This window comes from Neolamprologus multifasciatus, chromosome 11, assembly GCF_963576455.1.
Source record: "Neolamprologus multifasciatus chromosome 11, fNeoMul1.2, whole genome shotgun sequence".
In the NCBI taxonomy this organism is placed as follows: Eukaryota; Metazoa; Chordata; class Actinopteri; order Cichliformes; family Cichlidae; genus Neolamprologus; species Neolamprologus multifasciatus.
In genome coordinates, this window is record NC_140449.1 from 27320578 (window position 1) to 27347332 (window position 26755).

A 26755-nucleotide genomic window follows, 5' to 3' on the forward strand; every position below is an offset into this window, starting at 1 on the left:
CTTTGCTGCTTGGCCAAAGTGGCTTGTTCAGTTCTGTCTCAAACTTCTTTCTCCTTGTAATACCTAATTATTTTGTCTAAATAAAAAAAAAAAAGATTTTTAATTAAAAACTTTGCTCTCTTTTTTTTTTTATTAATCAAACTGTCTCTGCACTGAGCTGCTCTCATTTCTTTCTCTGCCTTCACTTGTGTTTGCAGCTCGAGAGGCACTCTTCCTTTTCATTCCTTCTGTGATCTCTAGTCCTCTCTCCTCTAATTTACTTCTCCTCCTGTTTTGTGCCCTGGAGCCACTGAGTCTTCTGCTCTCTCAGTCAAGGGGATTAGAAAGATGCTATGTGCATGAGAGACGGGTGAAGGAGTGGTGGTTATAGGGAGAGACACTGCAGGAAAGATGAAAAGGTTTGGATTCTCAGCAAGGATGCGTTTTTTTGTTTTTAAAATGGCCAACTATTGGATTGTCTTCTCGTACAGTTCTTGTCTAAGGTGGAGTCACACACATACTACCAAGTGTGAAGCATCGCAACTTTGTTGCAGGAACTTATTTGTTTCTTGTGAAAGAAAGAGTTGCAAGGTCAAATCCGTTCAGATCTCGAAGCGGTGAAATTTCCGGTAGCAAGTGGCGTCGACTGAATATTTGTCATATTTCACTGAAAGGCTGTCTGTGAGACAGCGGGAAGGATTGGCTGCTTTTAAACCTTCAAATTTGACAGGTGGACTTTGTTAAATAGTGGTTTCCACCTTACTCTTGTCACCTTGATTTCTTCCTGGCAAATTCATTCGTTCCCATGAGCATTTTTATATCTCTTGTGAATCTTGGCAATGACTTTTCCTGACAAAAACTTTTCTCTCTGGCTCCCGAAATATTTTGTTTAACTCTGTAGACCTAGTCCTCTTTATCTGTGCCATGCAGTACTGGATTAAGGTGATGGATGTTTTCCCTCTAAATATTATAAATCCTCCATCTCTCTCTCTCTTGTTTGAATTAATTTTCTTAGATAACTGTTTAGCAATCTTACTATGGCACAATCATTTTTAAACCTATAGTACACAATAAGATTAATTCGCATACACGAAACAAATTCACGAGTGGTCAACAGACTATCAACAACAGTGACAGAAAATGCATTTCTCATATATTAGATTTCACTCAATAGAAGGAAAAAAATGAAAGATGTTGAAAAGCTCTTCCAGGAAGTTTGCTTGTCGATGAGTTAGCTGGGTTTTGAACTGATGGGTCGTTAAAAATGTTAAAACTTTCATAAAATATTAATTCCAGTTGTTTTAGTCAGAATTTTGGGATGGATTGTTAATTTGGAGGAAGTTAGAGTACAAAGTCCAAACGTACTGTTACTTTGTATTTCAGCTTCTCGTTAGCACAAACATCTAATCAGGTCAGGATGAGCTGTCAGAGTTCAATCTCAATAGAGAATAAAAGTCATTTAGGTCAGTTTGCATGTGGCGTGGATTTTGGTGCCAAATAGGCTGATCTGGGTATTTCAGAGACGACCACATGACTATTTCTAGGCATTATAGGGTTTAAAGAAAATGTGCGGAAAAAGAGAAAATATGACTGTTTAACCTTCAACCCCACACTGGAAGCAACTCCCGTCAGCCTGCAAGAAACGGAGGCTACAATTTGCAAGGGCTCACCGAGAAACTAAAACAAAAAAATATTGCCTGGTCTGATGAGTCGTAATTTCTGCTGCAACATTTGAATGGTTTCTGTCAAAAAATGTGAAAGCATGGATCCATCTTGCCTTGTGGATCCAGTTCATGCTGCTGGTGGTGTACTGGTGTGAGAGATGTTGTCTTAGCATACTTTAGGCTTCTTAGTACCAACAGAACATTAGTTGAACACCAAAGCCTACCTGAGTATTGCTGCTGACCATGTCCACCCCTTTATAACCACACTGTACCGATCTTCTGATGGCTGCTTCCAGCAGGGTCCAATGCCCCGATCATCCCACACTGGTTTCTTGAACATGAGTTCACTGTACTGAAATGGCCTCCACAGTCACCTGATTTCCATCCGGTAGATCACCTTTGGCATGTGCCACAAACAAATCAGCAGCAAATGTATGATGCTATCATGTCAATATGGGTCAAAGTCTGTGACGAATGCTTCAAGCACCTTATTGAATCTCCGTCACAATGAGTTAAGGCAGCCCTGAAGACAAACAGGACTCCAGCCAGAAGCAGAAAAATATACCTAACAAAGTGGCTGGTGAGTGTATATTAGTTTATTATAATTGGTGACGCATCCATTCATCTGTCACTTTAATGTTGCTGCTGGTGTGTCTGTGTTTATTTTAATCCTTAAAGAGGCGTGATTATAAAATGAAGTTACTCATGTAAGTGCAAGCATTTCAAAACTACACTTGACATTACCTGAATAAGTGTACTACTATGACTTTGACTTTGACTTGATGATTAGATTCATTGATGTGTTGCTTCATGGATCCATATACTTATCCTTTTAGGTAACTACTCTGCATTTTTGTTAAAACTCATTTATATTTTGATCATAGATCCAATTTTTTTCCACTCAGGTTTTCCTCTTTCCCCCAGCTCGCAGGTATAGTAAGACTCACCAGCTTGAAGGACGGTTCCACTGTGATTTCTTTTTATCATGACAGCTGTGGCAGTTTCTCCTGCATGGCACTTTTAAATCAGATTTGCCATATGGACTCTAATATTTCTGTTCGACTCCAAATCTCTGGAGCATTTTTTTAAACCTATCATTAAAAGTGATCCATCACAATAAATGAAAAGCAGAATTTCATCAGCATTCATAAAGGGCAACTCATTGCTTCATATTAACATTTACTTGTCAAAAAAGTGAATGAAACCTTTTTACTTGATCCTATAAATACTATTATGCATATTTATGAAAAGCAGCTGACTGAATAAAGTATTGAGTTCTTCTGCACAAGGTAGTAATTTCCTCCAGTAAGTCCCACAGTTTGCTATTCAGATGTCACTTATTGGTTTGCTGAGTGTGTTTCATCAGTCACAGTCTTGGTTTTATGCAACCGAGAACTGACCATATTATAAATGTTATAAGAAAGAGACACGGCACTCAAAGAATCCTGAAGAAAGAAAATTAGATCCAAGGTAATGGGTTATTTTATGCATGCAGTATTTGTGCATTTCTTATCATTAATGTTATTTATTTATTTTTGAATGTAAATTAATATTTTTAAAAAAGCCAATAACTGGCAGAAAAATTTTCAAGAAGACTGCTGAGCTTCAGTACTTCCTCCTGGAAGGACATTGGCCAGTATTTTTTATTTTTCATTTTATATTTTCCAATACCTTACTTACCAAAACTAAAGCACTGATTTCTTGGATAGGCTGTTCTGCGACTCAAAACAAAGCCTGCTTTGCTATTTGTCAGATAACTTCATAAAAACACAAACACAGCCTGTATTGGAAACTGCTTCTCACTCTGTATCCAGCGATAAAGCATAAGTTTAAGCCTAAAGAATAAAAAAATGTTAAGAAAAAAGAAAACCAAAAGAAAAAAAACCACTTGCAATAAAATGTCTTGATGCTCAATCATCCAGGTAAGGAAATCCCAATACGTTGATTTTGGATGTAGCGTTTTCCCACTGAAAATGCTACATCCAGATGAACAGAATTAGCTTTTTGGGACTTGTAATAAAAGACGACATTAGCTATAAGAATTAGGCTAAAACAAAACAAACATAATTAGTCCTGCTCTAAAACTGGGCACTTTTTATGGGATTCTACTGGCATTTTTTTTCTTTTTTAGTGAATTGGCCCAGGAACTGTGACCTTTTGGAACAAAGTGACCAGTCAGTCAGACTGGTCACAGACTGGTCACTTTGGTGTCAACCTCAAGGAAGTTTCTGTTCCTAGTTATTTGTTTTTGTTGGCTGAAGATGTTATTAGTTTAAATTTAAATGATATATATGATATGATGATCTTATCTGATTCTCCATCTGAATACAATAGTATTGGTATAATGTGCCACACTCAACACTGTTCCAAAGTAATGCATTTGAATACTCAGATTACTTTATTGTTATAACAGGTATTATGCTGTTATCCGTGTTTTAGTTACATTTTCAGATGAGTCCTGTTAAATATGCTTCTACATTTCTTTTCTTGTGACAAAAGACAAAATGCAATATTTCTGTCTCTCCCTGCCTCCTTGGTACACATAAATAATAAATACAATATGAAAAGATAGACTTTAGTACTACTGGAAGGTATGATTGTGTCAGTCAGGTCAACAAATGTGACGGCAGAGAGGACGGGTGTATTCACATCATTCTGTGCTGAGGTTATAAAAAATGTCTCTCGGCTGTTGAAGAGGTTTACATTTTGAGGAAGTACCTACAAGTATTTCCATTACACTGGTTGCAATGCCTGCTGAGGAGGAGCTTTTTGTTTGGTTGAAGCTGTTTCTCATGAGGTAAATGAACAAGCTTATTCTTACCAGTAAAGAATCCCATGACTAAGCATTTCTTTTCAATCTCTTTGTGTTTCTTCACAAAATTTGCATTTGAACTTTAGTAATGATTGAACTCTCTCTCTCTCCCATAGAGTGCTTTTTGTCATGTCTCTTGCTGCTCTCCTTCTCTTTCACCTCCAACCAGTCATGGCGGATGGCTGCCCCTCACTGAGCCTGGTTCAGCTGAAGGTTTCTTCTTGTTAAAAGTTAGTTTTATCTTCACCATGGTTGCCAAATGCTTCCAAATGCATTTTATTGTTGAGGTTTTCTTCTCTTTCTAATATCTTAGGGTCTTTAACCTATAATCTATATTACACACCATGCGACAAAATATGTGAGTTGACGCTTTATAAATAAAATAAAATTGAAATAGAATGAATTACTTTTTAATAGGAGCTTGGAATATAACAACATACTAAGAGTAATGCCACCCAACACTGGATAGTAATATTATAGCCCTGATTTCTAGTTCAGTAGTGTTCAACATTTTCTTTCTTAGGGCTGGGTGAATATATATTAATGGAAAAAATTATAATAAATTTAAAAAAAATACAATAAACTATGCACTTAACTTACTCTGCATCCTGACCTACATTCAGTAATATCGTCGGGACAGTAGAAACCAAAGTCATCTAGTCCAAGTACCTATAATGAAGAACCTAAATATTAGAAGGAATGATATTAAATGCTGTAACTCATTAATCAAATTACCCTGTGCTTAAACCAAAATAAGCAATTGCAGAAAACAACATTGCACAAACCACACAGTTAAAATGATAGAACAGAAATATAAATGCAAGGCGCGATTTGGTTTTTGCACCGCCCCTTAATATCAACCTGAACCAATGGAATTACAGTCTGCCTGCTGTGAGCGCAAGTTGGCTCTGTGATTTATTCCTTAACTGAAACTGTGAAACCTACACGACCCCCTCCTCTCCTCTTCGTCTTCTTCTTTTCTCCTCAAACTGTTTCCATCTCCATCTCCTGTCAGACCCCCGCAGCACTGACCCGACAGAGGAGGGGGACTTTACCCCTGATGGTGTTTACGCCCACCGACTGAGGTCAACCTAGGGGAAGGTCTGCCGGAAATTGTTGATTGGATGCCGCGGACGGACAGCCAATTTCTCGCCGGTGCTGTTCCTGAGAGGAGAGCGAAGCTAAATGTGAGCACCTGAAGCACCATAGGGTAAGTAACCGCTTTAAACCAAATTGAAAAGCAGATTTATTCTTTTTTTTTAATTTTATCTTTTAAATATAGAAACCTTTGTCAGTTCAGATAGGACTGGCAGGGTCTTAAGGGGAACTTGTTGCCATGCTTTCAACGCTTTTCTGTGATTTTTCATGCTTTTTCTTGGTTTCAATATACAAGATTGACAAGTTCGTTGTGCGGATGAACGCCAGCAGGGGCATGGTGACATTTTATTTTTGAAATAAAATCACGGCTTGCATTTTGAGTTAATACGTGTTTGGAATCATATGAGTGTATAAGTGCTTATTACCCGGAATTCAAAATAAAGTCAAGGCATGCCTCAAAAGGTTTGTCTCGTATTATTGCTCATTTAATGCTTTATTTTTATTTTTTTATAAATACACTGAAGTTTTCCTGTTTCCGTTATTAAAATAATAATAATAATGCTGATTGCAAAAACTACATATTCATTCGCTCTGTTCCATAATAGTCCTGTCAAAGAAAGTCTTATAGAAAGACTCCAGTAGCTGTATGATTCACAGTATGTACATTTTATATAGTTTACATTCTTTTTTTTCCCTGCCCATGTATTTTCAGATATGTCGGTAAAAGATATTTGTAATGTTATTTCAGCCTGTCACTATTCTTCTATAGGTTGCTTGAAATTGTGAATGTATTTACTCACCTTAGTTTGTTATTGGAGTGTCTGAGCATGATTGTCAACTTTACCATATTTTCATTATATATATATATATATATATATATATATATATATATATATATATATAATTTTTTTTTTAAAAATTTATTTATTTTTTACCTCAGTCTTCGCATGTTGCAGAAATAAAATCAACTTGCCTCCACATGAATTGCAGAAACAGATCTTACTGTATATCTGAAATTCTCATTTGGGATACCCTCTAGTGGTTGCAAAGTGACAACAGCTGAAGGATGTGTTTCAGTAATGCTGTATTCCCTCAAATGTGCATTTTAGAATGGTGAGAATTTGTAGATTTGGCAGGGGACGGGTGGTTAAGTGTGTAAACAGGAGCTAACCCTGGTTATGTCGACACTTTAAATGTTTGTGCCATATGGGCGCTGTGACAAATCAGATTTGACTCTTAATGAAATGGAGAGGATGCTGTTATCAGTCTGTTCACACTGAAACTGTTTATCCTCAGCAGTCGCTTAGAAGTGGCTTCCAAACGCTGCAGTGTCTCATTTTAAATAAAAGATGGAGAAGATGGAGAAGATGTCGAATCGCTTCTTGAATAAAAGATGTTTGTTTTTGGTTTGGAGCGTCACCCCGGGAATCACATCTTCTCATGTGCCACATTGGTGCAAATTATTCCTTCTCTCACTTGCTAATCAATTTATTGGTATTTCTACCACACACAAGATTCTTATTACTTATTGACTGACCATATATTACCATAAGCGGGCTGTGAATCCCTATTGCAGCACTAATATACTAATGACTTCTTTAACTAGAGTTAAAGTTTCCTTCTTAAACAAGCTAACAAATTGAAAAAAAAAACCCTCTCTCTCTCTCTCTCTATACATATATATATATATATATATATATGTATGTATGTAGGTAGGTATGTATATATATATATATATATTTATTTATTTCGTGGCTCAAATACTAAAAAATTTTTTTTTTTCGCCACTGTGTAACAAAATACACAAATAGACCATGCTGTGATTTTATTTGTTTCCAAAAGTCAATAGCTGCTCGTTAAAAACATATGAAAAAAGGAGGCAAGGGAGTTCAGGGACTAATTGGGAGCTGAAGTAGGGTTAAGACGCTGAATATTTACTGGCTTCATCTCAGCAGAGAGCTGATTATACTGCAGCTGAACATCCATACCATTCCCAGTGGCTGGAACTTGTTCCTCCCTCTCCGTGAAAGAAATGAAAGATTTATAGCAGGCCAACTCACAGCCTTAGCAAAGCTGAGAGAAAATTTGAACGCATATTTTTTTTTTCTTTCTCTTCTATGCGTATTTTTTTGCCGTTGAATTGGGGGCAGCCAAGGCCAAGAATGTAATAGACCTGTCAAGCATCTCCAGAGAGGAGCAACCAGCAGAGGAAGAGAAGCAGGAGATTGGGCAGGAGGAGAGGGAGATAAGAGAGAAAAGGGCTTGTGAATGTTACTGAGTTGGGACAACAAGGGCATCACTCAGCATGGTTTTGAAAGAGTGAGCTGATTAAATAATGTAGTAAAACTGCCTACTTGGAATCTGATTACATAGCCCACAAAAAGTAACAAACTTGACTGTTGCAGCAACAATTGGGTATCATTAGTTCATAATATTAAAAAAAAAATAACATCTGTTACCTGTGCTTACTTTTCCCTGATAATTAGAGTCAAACTAAACTAAATGTAACATGCAGGATCAATTTACTAATGTCTTTTCACATCAGTCTCATTACATCCTATAGCGCACCATATGGGAAAACAGGTTTCCATCCATGTTTAATTATGCATTTTAACTCATGAATGTTTAAACATGTGGTCCATTGAAGCACTCATGGCCCAAATGTGGAGCCTGAGGCTGGGTTGGGGGCAAATGAGATGAAGCTGGTTACTTTGTCTTAGTTCATAATAAAACAGTTGAAAAACCACCACAGTAATCTAAATTAAGCTCACTAATAAAAAAGAGATTAATCACATTTTGAATTAATTTCCCTTATTAAATTGGCTCTTGCTTTATTTTACATGTAGTGGCCTCACACATTTTTATCTCCAAGCGCACTGTGTCTGTTTGATGCTTCTTTCTGAATTTGAAATGTATGACCCTGCTTTTTAGTGCAACCATGTTTTCTCACAAAACTTTCAATGAATGTGAGAGAGCGAGGTTTCATGTTGCTCAGACTCAGGTTACACATCATGGATGTGAATCTGCACAAAGTAAATCAAGGTTTTAATGAGCAACACTGTCAAAGGTGCTGCATCATAATAGCTGCTTGAATCACAGCTGAGTGTTTTTTGGCTTCTGTGTTTTTAGCAAGAAACATCTGGGGTGTCTCACTTTGTTGCTTCTTGCACGAACATAACTGTCTCATTACAGTTTGACAAATGCGCTCAAATTCTAAAATCAGGATTATATACTTCTGCAGTACAAATCTGAAAACCACCACATTGTTAACTTTTTATCTGGAAACAACTTTAATTTTTGTTGTGATACTCTTAATTGTATTAAGGTAAGTCAAATAAGATGTCTTTCACTACGATAATATTAACTGGAAAGGATTTCAAACCAACTTCCACTTTTTCTACACTTTTTCACTTTTTTTATATTTCCATTTTCAATGCTTTGTGGCATTGCTCATCTGTGTTTGTCAAAAATAGGGTGCATGGTGGTGCAATGGTCAGCACTGTTGCCTCACAGCAAGATGATCCTGGGATTGATTCCAGGATTCGTGGCTGTGTTGAGTTTGGATGTTCTCCCTGTGTCTGTGTGAGTTTCTTCAGATACTCCTGTTTCCTCCAGCAGTCCAAAGATGTGCACATAAGGTTAACTGTTGATTCTAAAGTGGCCGTAGGTGTGAATGGCTCTTTGTCTCTCCGTGTTAGACTGGTAATATGTACAGTGTATGGCTCCTCTCACCCTGGGATATGCTCTAGCCCAGTTGCAACCCTGAATTTGATTAGGAGAAGAGGATGGATGCTTTTCTGGCTGTAATTGTCATTTATAGTGAGTAAATACACTCACAGGACACATAACTAGTAATGGCCTTAATCCTTTGTGGTAAGGGTTCAACAAGGTGTTTAAAACATTCCTCAGATTATCGTCCATATTGAGATGATGGCGTCACACTGTTGCTGCAGATTTGTCAGCTTCACGTCGATAATGTGAATCTTCCATCTGAGTACAGTGAACCCATTGTAATGTTCAAGAAACCAGTTTGAGATGATTTGAGCATTGTGACAAGGCATGTTGTCCTATTTGAAACAGAAGATGGATCTGGCCAACAACAATACTTAGTATGCCGGGGCTTCAAGATTTAATGCTCTTCTGCGTGCCTTGGTTGTAACAACTTGTTATTTGAGTTACTGTTATCTTCCTCTCAGCTCAAAGCAATCTATTCTCATCTCACCCCTGTTATCAAAAAGGATTTTTTGCCCAGAGAGCTGTCCTTATTGTATATTTTCTCTTCTCAGATTGTTCTCTAGAAAGTCTGGGACCAAAACCCATTCTACATTCAAAGTCATCTTTCTTCCTCATTCGGGTGCTCAGTTTGAACTTCAGCCGGTTGTATTAACCTTGCTTCTATATCTAAAGGCATCGAGTTGCTGCCATGTGATTGGCTGTTTACATAGCTGTGTTGACGAGGACTTGAATTGCTGCACAAATAAAGTGGCCAGTGAGCGTAAATAAAAATGAATCGGAGAAAATATACACCACTGGGACAAAGTGATAATAGAAGTTACTTTATCGTTTCAATTCAAGATGATAAATATAGTATAATAAGTTATACAAACATCCATTTCCAGAAATTGTCAAGCTTGTACTAAAAATTCAAATTCAAATTTTATTTGTCACACACACACAAGCATACACAGTATGACATGGGGGTGAAATGCTTGTAGCTGTACAATGCCCGACCATTAAATGACAGAAAAAAAGTTTTACAGTATTTACAATTTACAGGTTACTACAAAATTTACAAATTAACTTAGAAATTTACAGTAAAAAATGTGCAAACAGCAGAAAGAGTTTATAAATATTATAAATTATAGGAAATGTGTGGTGGTGCGTGTGGTGATGTGATGTGTGGGAGAGTCCAGTCCTACACCTGGTTCAGGGCCCGGATAGCCTGGGGGAAGAAGCTCCTCCTCATTCTCTCTGATTTGGCCTTAAGGGAGCGGAAGCGCTTCCCAGACCTCAACAGTGAGAAGAGTCCATTGTTGGGATGGGAGAGGTCCATCATAACCTTCCTAGCTTTGGACTTGCACCGCTTGGTGTAGATGGACAGCAGGTCAGGGAGCTCTGATTGAATGATGCATTCGGCTGAGCGCACCACTCTTTGCAGATCTCGTCTGGGAAGTGGGAACCTTAGGGAACCAGGCTGCTGTATTTATGTATGCATGGTTTGCTTTTCTCTGTGAAAAAGAGTTTATGCTAGCAGACACGGTAATGTGAAGTAAAACCAATGCACTGATTAATGGCGGCCTTTTAATTCCAATCACTGAAATCTGCCCAATTTATCACTTTAGTTTGGCAGTAGGTCAAATAACATCTACTAGACAGAGCCAAATAGGCGTACCTATTCATAATTTTAACCACTAAGGCTCTCCTTTTGTATCCTGCTTGAATTTCTTACATTTTAATTAATATCTTGTTAAGTTTCACATTGCAGAAGTTGACTGTTTTATGAGAAAATGGTTGAGACATCAGTGGTATTCACAAACACTGAAATAAATAATATAAAATAATGAATAAAAATAATATTTTCAGAAGTTTATAAAAACATTTAATTGCAAATAAATCTTTTATTGAATGTTAATTTTACATTGCTTTTCTTAGATAGGCGTGTTTTTGGACATAAATGTTCTTCATAGGGATTTTTCCACAAAGATATTCATTAAAAATAAACAGTTCTTATAATTACATCTTCTTATCATCACAAATTGAAAAATCCGGAATGAATACATATTCATGAAGATGTCTTGCCCAGACATCTTCATGAAAACACATTTTTGAGTGAATAGGCATGTTAGAGTTAATGAAAGGCGATTATCTGGGTTTATAGAAGAATCTGTCATGGTCACATGGAGTTTTCAAGTTTTCATCAATGTTTTTATCAATCACACATTAATTATGATTTTAGGCTTTGGGGCACATTTTTTTCACCACTCTGTTGCAGTAGGTGCAACATTTTAAATTTTGGTATTTTTCCCAGCTATCAATGTGATGTGCTCCGTCTCGTAAAACGACATAGCTGAACATAGCTGGTTCTTTACACTATAATGCATCTTTAGCCCAAGGTCTCACTTTGTGTTTGGATTGCAAAACAAGAATTACTTTGTTTAAAAACAGGAGATAATTCTGTGAATAAAGCTTCTGGGAAATGTTTATGTTGTGATTAGATTGTTAGTCATGAAATATTCCTCGCAAGTTAAATCTTTTTCTTGATAATTTGTGTTAAAAATATTCAAGGTTCAATGTAACTTTTGTAGCTCAGTTCAAAAAATAAAATAAAATAAAATAAACAATCAGTTGCCCCAGCATTGTTTGAAGACTTCATCTTCTCATTCTTATTATTGCTGTGCTTCAGCAGCTTTACAGAAGCACTGCAGTCTGTCACTGGCAAATAGCTTTTTTCCTAGTTTTGCACTCTGTCTTGGGGCATCTTGCTCTTTGATGTTTTTAAACTAATTTGTGAAAGAGACTGAGGTGAGATGAGCTGGTTTTACAGTTGCTCAAATATGACTGCAGGAAAGTTGTTTAGTTTTGAAGAACAAATGTTTTAATTAAATATTCTTGCTTTAAGTGTTTGGTGTTGAGAGAGTGAGCAAGGAAGATGTCAAGGAAATTGGCTAAGAATCTGTACTGGAAACAGGTGATTCTCTAGTGAGCAAGTGAAGATTGCAACTAAAGAGTCTTTCCACGATCTGTCAATCATCTTATTGCAATTTATGTTGCAGCTGCATCTACAAATTGTCTTGAATAAAAAAACCATTTTGTTTTTCATATCTATCTATCTATCTATCTATCTATCTATCTATTTATCTATCTATCTATATCTATAGATATATATATATCTATATATCTATCTATATCTATATATATATATATATATATATATATATATATATATATATATATATATATCTGATAGGCAGGCTAATACATACTGTCGAATGAATGAATTTTTCATGTGCTTCCAGTGACTGCATGGAGATAGTTCCTCAGTAATAAGAAAATAATGACATCCCATGGCCTGCTTACACCTTGAGCACATCATGCAGATATAAACTTGTGGTTGTGGTACTTCAGTATATAGGCGGAAGAGGTGCCTTTTTAAAGTGGCAGGCACATTCTGAGTGGGAAAAACATGTTATTGTGAAACCCTGAGTGATACAGAAAATTGTAAGAAAGAGAGGACAGGGGAGGGAGATGAAACTATTTTCAAAGGAAAGGACTGCAATTTTATAAACTGGATTTTAAAATCTTATGTCATGTGCTAATTCATTTTGGAGTTTTTAAACCAGATTTTAGATCTATGCATGATCTGTTGCTGAATTAAGTTTCTTTTTGAATGTTTTGAAAAAACTAACTGAATCATTTGTGTTTGCATAAAATATGTGTTAAGAAGTTTAGTGCAGGTTAAAAAGGTTAGTGATGTGCTGTGTAGGACTGGCGCTGGGCTGGCTCCCTTGCACCAGTTAGGCTAAATCAAGGCTAAAAGACATACATTTAATTCAAGGTGATAATGTTGCTTAGATTTACTCACCAAACCCACCTTTTATACTATTCATATTGTCAAGGGGGTTGGAAATTTGCCATATAGATCTCTGATTGTATCTTGTGAAATCAATCAAATGAGATGTCTTTAGATGCTGTTGCCAGTGGTTTGTCTATTGATTTGTTCAGTTGAACTTGTCTAGGATATGGGTTGATTAACAATGCAGAGTAGAGGTCAGAGTCAGTCAGTTGTTGTAATGTGATGCACATGACGGAGCGGGTGGGGCTAAGGTGGTAAAAGTCTCACTTAATTCATTCATGACCTCTGAACTAACAAGAAAATTCAAACTGTGATGCTGCCAGTCAGTAGTCCGTTTCAACTTCCTGTTGCCGATAAATATTTCATGCAGTTTTTTGCATTCTGTCGTACAGCCTCTGTGTTTGAGTGTAACAGAAGAGAGCCAAAGATTTATAAGCAAGGGGAAGAGAAGTTCTTATATATCTATATCATGTCTCCTCTCTGCAAAAAGACATCAGTACCAGGTTACTAATCGCAGGTTTCAAAGAAAAGGTTGATTTAGATGAGATGTGTTGTTACTAATGTTTTCATTAATTAAGCTTATTGCATTCCTTCTTTTGTCTAAAGCTAAATATTTGTCTGTTTTAGTAAATGACAAAGCTAAGGTTGTTCTCTGCAACAGACACCCTCTGGAATTGGTTTTAAGATTTTTTTCTGCAACAAACGGCAACAAAAACAACAGAAAAAGTTCTCTTTCTGTTTCAAATGGGTTTAAAATTCATTTATACTCATTTTCTGTGTCTAATAGCCTGCTGTTTCATGAGTCGTGACTATGTTTTGAGATCTCAGATGTCATTTTATTTTCCCCAGCTATCAATGTGATGTGCTCCCTCTCTTAAAACGACATAGCTGAACATAGCTGATTCTTTACACTATAATGCATCTTTAGCCCAAGGTCTCACTTTGTGTTTGGATTGCAAAACAAGAATTACTTTGCTTAAAAACAGGAGATAATTCTGTGAATAAAGCTTCTGGGAAATGTTTATGTTGTGATTAGATTGTTAGTCATGAAATATTCCTCGCAAGTTAAATCTTTTTCTTGATAATTTGTGTTAAAAGTATTCGAGGTTCAATGTAACTTTTGTAGTTCAGTTCAGGAAAAAAATAAAATAAACAATCAGTTGCCCCAGCATTGTTTGAAGACTTCATCTTCTCATTCTTATTATTGCAGTGCTTCAGCAGCTTTACAGAAGCACTGCAGTCTGTCACTGGCAAATAGCTTTTTTCCTAGTTTTGCACTCTGTCTTGGGGCATCTTGCTCTTTGATGTTGATGTTTTGAGATCTCAGATGTCATTTTATGGTAAGGATTAGGGTGCGGCTCATGATCAAGATCGTCATCAGTCGACACTACTGGGTTGTAAACCACATTCAACAAACAAGAAATTCTTTTGATGGCACACAAATGAGTGTTACATGTCATTTCAGGATACTGGGGTGCTGAGTCTAATGATTCCCCTAAATACAAAGATTCCTAAAGAACATGCTTGTCATTTGCATCTTTTTACAGAACATAACCTGCCATCAGATTCAGTGTGACATTAGAATAAAGTCTTCACATGAAACCTAATTGACAGGGTTTTTTTCTCATAAAGATTGAAAGATTGTAACATTATGATGCAAAACTTGTGCAGCAAAAATCAATTTCTCAGCACTTCATCTGTATGCTGACAACAATCTGCATTTCTTCCCCCCAAAAAATATGGAGCATTACTTTATTTCTGAGCAATTTCTCATGAGTTATTCTGTACAGCCCACAAACTGGGTTTGAGCAACAGCTTGCACAAACACCCTACTCCTGATGGCCCTTTGGTCAAAAGAATTGCACCGTCCTTAGTTCACCCTACAAATTGAATTACATCAACTAGCTGTGGATTATAGTACACTGTGCATCAATATCGCCAAGGGAGAGCATGGCTTATAGAGAGCAGTCAGTGAATAATGCATCCTAAAAATACAAACAAAAACGAGGCAATTAATAATTAATAATAATTTTCACACAGCTTACCCAACACACTGATGCATGCATTGCACATGTGGATTAGTGTTTCTCTGACTGACCTATCATCAATAATTCTTTTTATGCTATGGACAGGTTATGCAGGTAAAACCTTTATGTATTGAACACTGATAATACGTACATAATTGATCAAATATGACTGACTGTGTTAAATCTTTCATGGGTGGAAGGCATGTCAGAACAAACAGAATACTGACTCAGCAATTATAGTTTATATATGAAGTGTGTGTGTCTCGTCATTAATTCAGAAGCATGCTGGTCAGTGAGTATCAGGATGTTCAGTTAGTATTACATTACACATGTAAGTGGTTCTTCTATAGCACTCTCCTCTACTAAAAAGGCTTTAAACAAAATACCTCATTCACACAAGCACTTTTTTCCTACACTTAAGTGCTTTCTAGCAAATACTCTGATGGATGGTTTGGAGAGCAACTTGTGGTTCAGTATCTTGCACAAGCGTACTGCATGCACACTGGAGCAGGCAGTTAGTAGATGGCTTGCTTTAACTTGTGCGTGTCTAATTTCCCCTATGCGTTTACATGAAAGGTGTCATGTTGGCAGCAACAAACCAATCTAAAAGCTGAATTCATGGATCATATTACTCTTTTTCCACAGAAAACACAGAGGCATTATCCTATGTTCCAATGGTTGCAGTTTAGTGGTGTAAAAGAGTTCAAGCAGCAGATTAGAATGAAGTACACTAACATTTTATACGGTTTCTACAGCATCAAACTAATTTGAACGTATTCCTCTGACAGTGCAATGCACAGTTTGTGTTTCATGTGGTTTTAGGAAGCTATACATATAAAAGGTACACCCCCAGCAGAGAATCTATATCACACTTAAAACATGCTGTAAATAAAAGAATTAGTGAAAACATGGGATGGGGCTTCCATCTGATTTTTAAACCCCTCGGACCATAACCTGCTCCTGACAGTTTCAGTTTTTGCTCTGGCAGCTGCAGACTTCCTGTTGTTTAAGAGTTTGAGAGTAAAGATTGAATATAAAAATAGATTTGGTAAAAATTTGATCACATCACCAATTACAGTGTGCGGTTTGTGTTTTGGGATCATATATTAATGCTTACTGAACAATACATTTTTTTGCTGCCAAGAGAAAGAAAATCAAGGAATGAAGTTCAGTCTCATAGTTAATATTTATTACTGCCAGCCATTAGAGAAACACAAAGAGATGCTGCTTTGCAGTTTGGGCCTCACCTTTCTTAATTCATACACAGACATAAACCCAGAATGATTTGCAGTATTTTCAACACTGTCTTTGCATAATTTTTAACCCTGTAAGACCCAACCTATCAAAAACAGCCAGAAAATTCAAATTCTTTGGAATTGAGATGTTTATTAACCCTTATAACAAAATCCACAATTTCTTTTTGCTTTATCATGTTGTGTATGACAGCGGTCCCAAACCTTTTTTGCGCCACGGACCGGTTTATGCCCGAAATTATTTTCACGGACCGGCCTTTAAGGTGTCGCGGATAAATACAACAAAATAAAACTTGTACCGGTACCGAAAAAAAGAAGATTTATTCATAACACACGTGAAAAGACCCAGGAAAACCGAGTTAACGATAAAAATGATAACAAAATAACGCTGAAAACCGATAAAAATCCTGAAAACCATACATTTCACACCTGAGCCTCAACTCTCGCGGCCCGGTACCAAACGACTCACGGACCGGTACCAGTCCGAGGCCCGGGGGTTGGGGACCGCTGGTGTATGATATATTTTTATTACATATTTATTATATATTTTTTGTATCCCATTTGATACATTGGGCATTTTTGGCAACTTTTTGTTAAAAACAACGTTAATTTTAGACAAAAAAGGAGAATTTTGTCCATAACATTTTGAAATTATGACAAGTGTTGATCATGTTGATGAGATAAAGGTCTCAGAAACTCATATATCACATATGATACAAAGGGCATTATAGGGTTAAGTGGAAGTTGATTGTCTGTGATATAAATAATATGATTAGCTAATTAAGTTTTCCTTATTACAAGAAAACATTGAGTGGCACCTTTTCTGGCAGCATAACTCTGTCATCACTGTCACCATAACCACCTGCAGACAGCAGCGGGAAGAAATCCAGGCAATAATGGGAGCGTCAAAACAAACTAACTAAAAACTAACATAAAAAACTGAGTGTGCAGTATTGTTACTTCCAATGCTTTTCCTTTACTCTGTGCCCTTTGTGTGGTTACAAAGCTGTCTGTCTGAGGTGAGACCAAAGACAAAGTTCCAATAATAAGCGTTCCTTCATTCTCCTTTCCTGTCAGAAAAAGTAGCCACTCATCTTTGGAGCTATTTTAAAAGACAGAATCAAATGCACAGTGGGCCATGAAAGGTCCCACAGTAATTATGTTTCTCCTGCTTTTTTGTGTCATTAATTTTCAGCCTGACCATGTTCACTGGAGCAAGATGACTTTACCCAACAAGTCAGACAACACCTCCTCTCCCTCCTTCCCTCTCTCTTCCCTTGAACATAATTTCTCTGTCTATGTCACCAATGACCCCTCGTACTCCCCCATATCCTTCCCCACATCCTCTTCCTCTTTGCTGACTTCCACCAACTGCACCAGCTCTGCTTCACCCTACTCTCCGCCATACAACTTCTATGCGGTGCTGTTAGTCCTCCTGATCTTCTGCGTGGTGTTTGGTAATGTGCTGGTGTGCGTGGCGGTGTCTCGAGAACGTGCCCTGCAGACCACCACCAACTACCTCATCGTCTCACTGGCTGTTTCTGACCTGCTGCTGGCCACGCTGGTCATGCCTTGGGGCGTATACCTGGAGGTGTGTGCACTTGTGTTTGTTTTCCCTTCTTTTCTTGTTTAATTTTTTGTGGTTCAGAAGAAAGACAAAAAAAAGAGAGAAGATGCAATGGAAATCAAGAGGATAAGAGTGTTCGGTAGTTTTCAGCCTTTTTCGAACAAACACAAAGCAAATGAGAGCAGTAATATATTAGATAATCAGCAGAAAAGTTAGTTTTCTGCTGAAGAATATGAGCCGACTGATAACCAGCCTTCCAGAATTTCACATATGCTCTTTTGTCTAGCTTCTTATAGTAATTTCAATAGCTTTAGTTTGTGGACTGCTGGTTGAAAATGAACAATACAAATACATTTTTGTTAGTATGAAGTTAACAGAACAACATTATGGATAAGATTGGTATGGTAATCAAGACAATAATAGGACTTATTAATAATGCGCATATTCTTTTGGAATAACCTGTCAGGTCTTCTCACATTTTGGTTTGCCTTTTGTGTTTTATTAACAAAAGGGGAAAAAAAGCTTCCCTTGTGTATCTTTGCTTATTATGCTTCCGATGTTTTAATTATTTTTTTTTCTTTTTTTTCTGTTAGTTATTTTGCTTGATTTTTTTTTTTTTAATTAATTAATTCTGAAATTTGTCTTAGTTGTCATCAGTTCTCCGGGCACTTTCTGTCCTACCATCTCCCTTTGTTTGTCCTGAGTTTAATTAAAGTTATCTTTTTGTTTGTGTAGGTGCTGCCTCTGTGTTCTGTATATTGGGTGCTCTTTTTGAACTTCAAACAACAAAAAAACACCCACTCACATTTACAAGACCAGTCAACGTAATGTTACATGGTTCCTTATCTTTATTTTATTATAACCTACTCAAAGAAAGATTGAATCAATAAGTGTTTTGGCTGTTAAATAACACATACCTTTGTCACATATCCGATTGGCTATTGATTATATCACTGATTAATTATTTAGTAATTATAAATACCGTTTTACTCTGTTTTAGTCAAGAATAATGTTTGTTTTTTTTTAGATCCAAGGGACTTACTTGAATTTTGTTTTAAATCCCTTGGTGCACAGCAATCACTGCTAGAGTGCAAAATACTTATTTCTGCATTATTTACTAGGTAAACACAAATCCTTTGTCTTTTTCTTTTTGACAGTCTTTTTAGTTAAATTTCAAAAGGAAGTAATGATCTTTATTAAACTATTAAAAGTCAAATGAAATATTGAATTATCCAATAAGAAGCAAAAGTTTGAACCAGCCTGGTTAATATTGATGTGCTGCACATGAATAAAAATGTACAAAATGTGATACCAGGTTAAAAAAATGAAAGTGAGTTATGAGTGAGTAAAACTTATTTGCTTTGTTGAAGGTGGTGGGAGAGTGGCGATTCAGCCTCATCCACTGTGACATCCTGCTCACCCTGGACGTCATGATGTGCACAGCCAGTATCCTCAACCTCTGCGCCATCAGCATCGACAGGTGGACGCTTGCATAAAAATTACTCTCATATTATCACCTTTACTGCTTGTTTGTTCTCTTTTCTCTTTGTGTCTCCTTTTATTTGTTGAGCTCACCTCACTTCTATTCTAACAATTTATCTTCCGCTTGAGAATTCCCTTTCAGCAGGAGAACAAGTTATTGTGTTATAAACTATTTGAAATTACATAAGTCATTTTTAACCAAATAACATGACAGTAAATCAGTATGGTATTTCTTCCACCTAATCTTGACCTTTTTTCTGCTGGGCTACGCAAATAAACGCTAACCAAAGAGCATGCATTTACATACATTACCTATACAAACCCCACTAAAAACTTAACTAAAAGCATTGCCATCATCCAGCTGTCACTGAGTAGCCAAATAAAAACTTCTTTCTCTTGCAGTCATTTATCTGTCTACCTACTAATTAGTGTTTGCTTTAGTGGAACCATATAAAAAACCTGATTAAGTGTTCCACCTGATGCCCTCTTAATGGTCTGGCGAGAGGTGGCCAGACACCCAGCGGGCAGACAGTCTGCAATTGGGTCCTAATTCCTCTGACAAAGTAAAACATTTAGACTGCACCACTTTGGTCTTGTGTAATTTGTTATAGCATCTAAGGATAGTCTCTAAATTGTTGTTTTTTTTGAATCCACAGAGAGTACTTTATATATAATTCAGTAGCAAAGCTGTCAGGGCTTAAAGCCCCCAAAGTGACACATTACAAGGACACAGAGGTGAGGTAAAGTGCTGTGATTTAATTAACTCGAGCACTTTGTATGCAAAGTCATCCAGTGTATTCTGCAAAATAAGAAATAGGACAAATCCAAATAATGATTGTCCAGCTAGTGTGGAGTCATTATTTTGTATTTTACTTTAGGCTTCATGTTCCAAAATTGAACTTTGCTATTTGGGCTGTTTGGGACCTGATGAATGTAAAAACAAAGAATTGCCTGATTTTTATATTTTACCTGATTTTTGTTTCTGACAAAAATAAAATCCACATATGAGGGCATTTGTTTTAAATTTTGATTGAACAGTGGCAGTATAATGTCCTCGTAAAGGGATATCAGGCCCTTGTGGAGCAACATTTAATATTTTGGTCTACACAACCCAAAATGTGATGTCCACATATGTGGACGCCAGGTCCTAGGAGGTCAATTAGGTGCAGAAATACATTTGTTTCCTCTGCATTGACGTGCATGTCAAGACACAAGAACCATAAGTGAACGTGTAGGAGGCGTGTTAATGTGTCTGTGTGTATGTATTGTTGCAGATATACAGCTGTGGCAATGCCGTTGCTCTACAACACCAGATACAGCTCCAGGAGGAGGGTGGCGGTGATGATTTCGGTTGTGTGGTTCCTTTCTTTTGCCATCTCCTGCCCTTTACTGTTTGGGCTGAACAACACTGGTAACAGTGCCATCTGATACTTTTTGACTTTTTCGGTGTTCAGCTGTAAATTGTTTTCTTTAAAATTATAGAACTGTTTCTTTTTTTTAAATACAAAAACAGTCTTTCCAAACTGTCTTTAAATTTGATTATTCGTCTTTTAAAAATATAATGCTGTGACATTCCAATATGTTGGCATCATCGATGGTTAAAATTGTCTCACAGTAGTAGCAGTAGGGAAGGTGCCCAGCAGCTAACCTTATTGGAGAGCTATGAGGTAGAGAAGCATAGTCCAGCTCCACCTCTAGCTACAGTCAGACCCCCACCTCCTTCTTATCTATAAACACTGGGAATTGGTGCTGTCTAGTCCATTTGACTCTGCAGTGAGCACAAGTTGGTGATGAAGGACTTCAGCTTTCAAAGCACTCACACTGAACTCAAAGGCGGCCACTTGAGAATAAGTGGGGAAACATAGAGTAATGCGAGGGTGAGCAAGAGGCATCCGGCAGCCTCAGTTGTGGGTCCAAATGCAGCAAGATACCAAATGATGTAAGTGAAACTGAAAAATATTCTCTCTCCCCAGAAATGTGTTGCTCGTAGATTACAGCACGGCATTTGAAAGGTGCTCTGTGCATTGCTTTTCATTCGGTTCCAGCGCCAGCGTTTGAATGTAAAGGATCACATTGCATCATTGGTGGCTTGCAAATGTGGGTTTGATGAAACTCTAATGAAAACAGCGTTTTACTTCATGAGTTAATATTTTTAACATGGTGTTCTTAAAGCGCTCCAAAAAGTTTCAAGATCAAGAAGAAATGAATGAGTTTAATGGTAAATTCAACTGATGGTTATTACAGCTGACAACGAGTGGAAACAGATGACCAAAGTTAACAGCACCTTTAATACAGAATAATTGAATATGTTGTACTCTTCCATACATCTTTACTATGATTATCATAGAGTAGATTTTCCCACCGCCAACCTCAACTGTGCATCAGTGCAACAGAACTGATTCATGTTTCTGAGATGGACTGTTCATCGGTTTTTACGGTAGCAGAGCCACAGATTCCTATTTGGGATTACTTGAGTGCCATCTCACTTGTCTTTATAATTGCTCTGATAATAGTTAAATTCTGCACCAGTTTAAATCCTAGGTTAACCTCTCTTGCCTTTTGATTTTGTACTTTACACATAGACAGATAAATCTTGCAATTATCCCTAAAGGTATCCATTCTTTGCCCTTTTTCTTTTTTTCTGCTGCACATTAGCTAATCGTGAAGGCACCACGTGCAGCTTTGCAGACCCGGCATTTGTGGTGTACTCATCTGTGGCCTCCTTCTACGTTCCCTTTATTGTAACATTGCTGGTGTATGCGCAGATCTGCCTGGTGCTGCGCAAACGCGGCAGACGCACTGCCCCGCCACGCAGACACGGTTTGCTTGCGCAAGGTGCGGCTGAAGCAGAAGGTCACCGACACAGGAAGGTAGATTTCATACCAAACTAATGTTTATCAAGCTTGAGTCAAGTTTGAGTTTTCTTCCAGCCACTTTGCAATTGTAACGAGATAGAAAGTTTAGATGAAGTCAACAACAGTCTTCATCATATTTGAAAAACACTTTTGTAACACACACTTCATCTCATGCACAGTGTAATTTCCATAAGATGACACTAGATTCTTGTCCTACCAGCAAATATATTTTACTGTGAGATATCAGTTTCCAGTTCTTTTTTGCATTATCTTTTCTTTTCAATATACATGGCATTCTTCCATTTCAGAATAAGTGTACACAACCAGAAGATGTGAAGCTGTGCACCCTGATCCTGAGACCTGCCTCTGCAACCCCACAGCGCAAGAAAGTGGTGAGGGTCATAACTTAAGCCAGCACTCAGTCAAAACAGATTCTCTTTTTATTGTCATTTTTATGTAATTCTCACACAGAGCCTGGTTAAAGAAGCGGTGGTTCACCCTCTTGAGGTGGAGCCAGGTCATTTCCTGCCACAGAATGAGCAAGGTCTGGCTCCTCCGCCTCCTCCTCAGGCCTCTTCGAAATCTGGACGACCCCGGATTTCCCTGTCCATCTCGGTTGGACCTGTTCCTGTTCTCCCCTCAACCGTGACACGATCGGCTCTGACACCTCGTCCTCCCACCCTTGAGGATGGCATGAGGGGCCGTGAGGGGTGGCGGGAGCGCAGCGCAGGCAAAGAGAAATGGGGCATCACCAAGGAAAGGGTGAGAGGGAGGCTGTCACAGCAGAAGGAGAGAAAGGCGACTCAGATGCTTGCTATTGTGCTCGGTAAGCAGTGGGAAATGCAGACTTATTAATGAGGTGTTCTTTGCACCACGTGTGCATGCTCAATCTTCACTTGTAGTTTGTCACACTGTGCGCTGGTGCATTCGCAAACTCTTTCTACCTGAAATCCAGACCATTCCTAAGTCTCTACGACATTGTTTTTCAAGATATCCTTCTATATCTAGTGAAGGCACAGAACACATCTAAGCTAACAGAACAAAGTTAATTTAATTTAATTTAATTAAGGCTTATTTATATAGCGCCAATGTGTACTATAAGGTATTCAGTACTGCATCAATCAAGCGACGGAGGTTAATGAGAAGAGAAAAAGTAAAACACAGAGAAACAGGACAAAACACAAAACATGAGAGTGATTAGACAAAAATATGATGACATTGATTAATGATATTTCTTTGTTCTTTGTCTCCATGCTTTGTCCTGTTGTATGTTTGTTGTCTTTTTTGGTCTATGTGTGTGTGCTGGTATATAAACTTGTGGAGAGTGAAAAGAGGTGAGAGTGGAAAAGTGCTCATGCATCACATTAAGTCCCGCAGCAGTCTAAACCTATAGCAGCATAACTAAAGGAACGTTCATGGACATCTAATCCAGCTTTAACTATAAACTTTATAAAAAAGGAACGTTTCTTGTCTTATCTTTAAAAGCAGAGGTGTCTGTCTCCTGAGATGGCTCCACGGGAGAGGGTCCTCTTAGCTGATTGTAGCTTGTCCCATGTATCATCACATTTGCTCAGATGCCTTCATCTTATTTAGGTATTTTCACAAGTTTGCTGAGATTGCATACAGAGAGCAATAAAAGACTAAATAAAAATTAAACCAAAAATATGGGTTAAAACCAGCAATCATGAAATGTTTTTTAATACATAAAAGGTGACTGTAGATGTTTACTGTACAATAATTCCCTTGAGCCAGTTCTGTATTGCAAAAGGAAATGCAATCACCTTTGGCAGAATGAAGAAAAATCTAGATGAAATGTGTCCCTGAATAACTGAAAATAATTAGATTTCTCCAGATGAAAGATTTTAAATGTAAATTTGGAGCAAGTTTTCCTTATTTCAGTTGGAGAACAGTGATGAATGTTAACATTCACAGCAGCAGTTTTTATGGTCTTTATTATTTATGACTTCTGACTTGATTGTATTTTTCTCACCAAGCTCATTTGTTGTGTGATTTATGAGACTTGGCAGTTCTGACTCTTAAACTGGGATAGATGATGTCCTCTCTCTGTGTATTTACTGACTCAGTGGTTTTATGAGGGTGTGCAAACTACAAATGTACAAGTAGACAAGATATTTAATAAATTACATCCTTGAATGATTTCTGTGACACACAAAGACATAACCCCCGTCTTGTCTTTCTTTCAAAGGTGTGTTCATTATCTGCTGGCTGCCTTTCTTTCTGACCCATGTACTGAAGGCCCACTGCAGAAGCTGCTGCATCTCACCCTCTCTGTACAGTGCCGTTACCTGGCTGGGATACCTCAACAGTGCCGTCAACCCTGTCATATACACCACTTTCAACATTGAATTTCGCAAAGCCTTCATCAAGATCCTGCACTGCTAGTCCAAGAGGATGAGAGGTGTCAGTTGTCCAAAAATAAAAAAATAAAAAAGCCTGACATCAATTTGAGTTCTGAGGTGAGAAAGAGCTGAGTAAAAAGCAAAGATAAAGAAGTGTGTGGCAGGTTGGATGTGCAGAGATGGGAAGTGAGACAAAAGAGTGGACAGCTAATAAGTTGAAGTGGGACAAACTTTTCAGAAAGTGAATGACAAGAGAAATGTAACAAATAGCTTACACAAGACTGAAGAAAGAAACTAGGAGGCAATCACAAAACAGCGTGTGACAAGTAGGAGACAGGTGCACAAAACACAAACAAGCGGGAGATATTCAAAGAAAAGAAGACGCGTGCTGCGTTGTACAGATAATACGCTTGTCAAGAGAATTACTGAGGACCGGGAATCTCAGAGCAGCAGCTTGACTCAAAAACTTACCGTAAGTTGGACTCCAAGAAACGTGACTGTTTTTCCAATTTACTGGAAGACTTAACTTGTACTTGTATTTTCTTGTATCGTTGACAAAAAGCACCATATCAGTTTACATGTGCTTGTCTTTCCCAGAGGACTGGAATAAGTCAGGGGAAAGGGTGAAAAACAGCTTAAAACTCTGACAGCCAACGATCAATAATATTTCATACCTCTTTTAAAAAATCCCCATTGCATTGTGTAACAATTATTGATTTGGTGACTGAGCAGTAACAGTCAAGACAGCTTTCATGCATTTTAATATGTACAGTTCTTGCTCTAAATAAGTTGCTTATAAATGTAAAGGTGAGTGTTGTAAATGGTTGCTTTAAAGTTTTGTGGGATGTACAAATAATCAAATAAAAATCATTTTCATCCATTACTTGTGTTGTTTTAAAATCACTACCATCTTACGCAATGGAAAAATATACTTTTTTGTCAAATTACAGTGCAAAAAAATACAATCACTTGTATTTGGCCTGGCCTATACTGTTATACTATAACAGTATAGGCCAGTCCTTTCCCTACTTGATTGTAAAGTACAACTTACATCTGTTACATCCCTGTGTCAGTGTCACAGGGATGGTGACTGTGTAAAGTCTTGTGTAGTGAGACAGGACTGTGAAGACGCACTGAGAATTTTGAATGAGCCGTTTTCTAGCAGCAACATAATCTGGATGATTGAGAAGATACACAGATATATTATATTTCACATACTTTGCTTCTCTGACCTTTGATGTAGAGCAGGGGAAATAATTATTTGATACCTTCCTGAATTTGTAAGTTTACTCACTTTCAAAGAATTTAGCAGATTCATTCTTTGAAGAGAGAAAGAAGATTCACCAAAGCAAAATACCCCCCCCCCCCCCCGCATAAATCTACACAAATCTGATTGCTTGACTATAAACCGGTATGTGGGAGCTAGCTATCAAATACTTATTTCACTCAGTGCTATGCAAATCAATTGATAGTTTTTATATCATTTTTAGGGAGGTTTTGGTTGATTAACTAGCATAAAATAAGAAATTGCAAATTCAGCAGGGGAACAATTTATTATTACCTCCACTGTAACTCCAGCTTACAGCTTTGGCTCTTTAGCCTTTTAGTAGTTTTTACCAAGTGGAAGCGACAGTCACATCAGTCTTCCCATCCACCTCCAAACAAAATATCAAACTATTTAAAGAATAATTTGCATAACCTGTGTTGTAGTGCAAGTCAATACTGTTCCTTTAAATCAATAATACCAAGAAGGAAAATCCATTGTGTGAATATTTTCAGTATTCAATGTAGGAAATTTAGAAAACAAATGACAAATACATGTATCTCTGCAATTACGTGTAGTTAATTAAAGAAATGCTTCAAGATCCAAATTGTCAGAGTTTGGCTGTGATAGAAAAACAAACCCAAGTTTAACACACTCTGTGTTTGACTTGCAGTTTCCTGACAGTAACTCTGCCATTCTGTCATTTAAATAGCTGATGTGTCTTTCTTCACTGGATAAAAAAAAATGATACTATTAAGTTGAAAATGCTGCTGTACCTCGAGGGCCACTGCCAAGACGGCAAACACGAGTTCCTTCACTCC

The 26755-nt window shown here is 37.4% G+C and overlaps 1 protein-coding gene across 2 annotated transcripts; it reads left to right on the forward strand.

Annotated features, from left to right (window-relative positions):
* Positions 1–236: 236 nt before the first annotated feature.
* Positions 237–24953, forward strand: drd2l (dopamine receptor D2 like). Of its 2 annotated transcripts, XM_085178563.1 has the most exons (8): positions 237–5665; positions 17602–17997; positions 19344–19453; positions 20730–20866; positions 22111–22325; positions 22619–22702; positions 22782–23136; positions 24517–24953. In XM_085178563.1, exons 2-8 carry the CDS (start codon positions 17626–17628, stop codon positions 24711–24713), a joined length of 1470 nt encoding a protein of 489 aa, XP_085034689.1. In that variant the 5' UTR covers positions 237–5665; positions 17602–17625; the 3' UTR covers positions 24714–24953. The 2 variants fall into 2 exon arrangements, with proteins under 2 accessions (XP_085034689.1, XP_085034688.1); XM_085178562.1 differs by lacking the exon at positions 237–5665 and having other exon boundaries at positions 17018–17997.
* The last annotated feature ends 1802 nt before the right edge of the window (positions 24954–26755 follow it).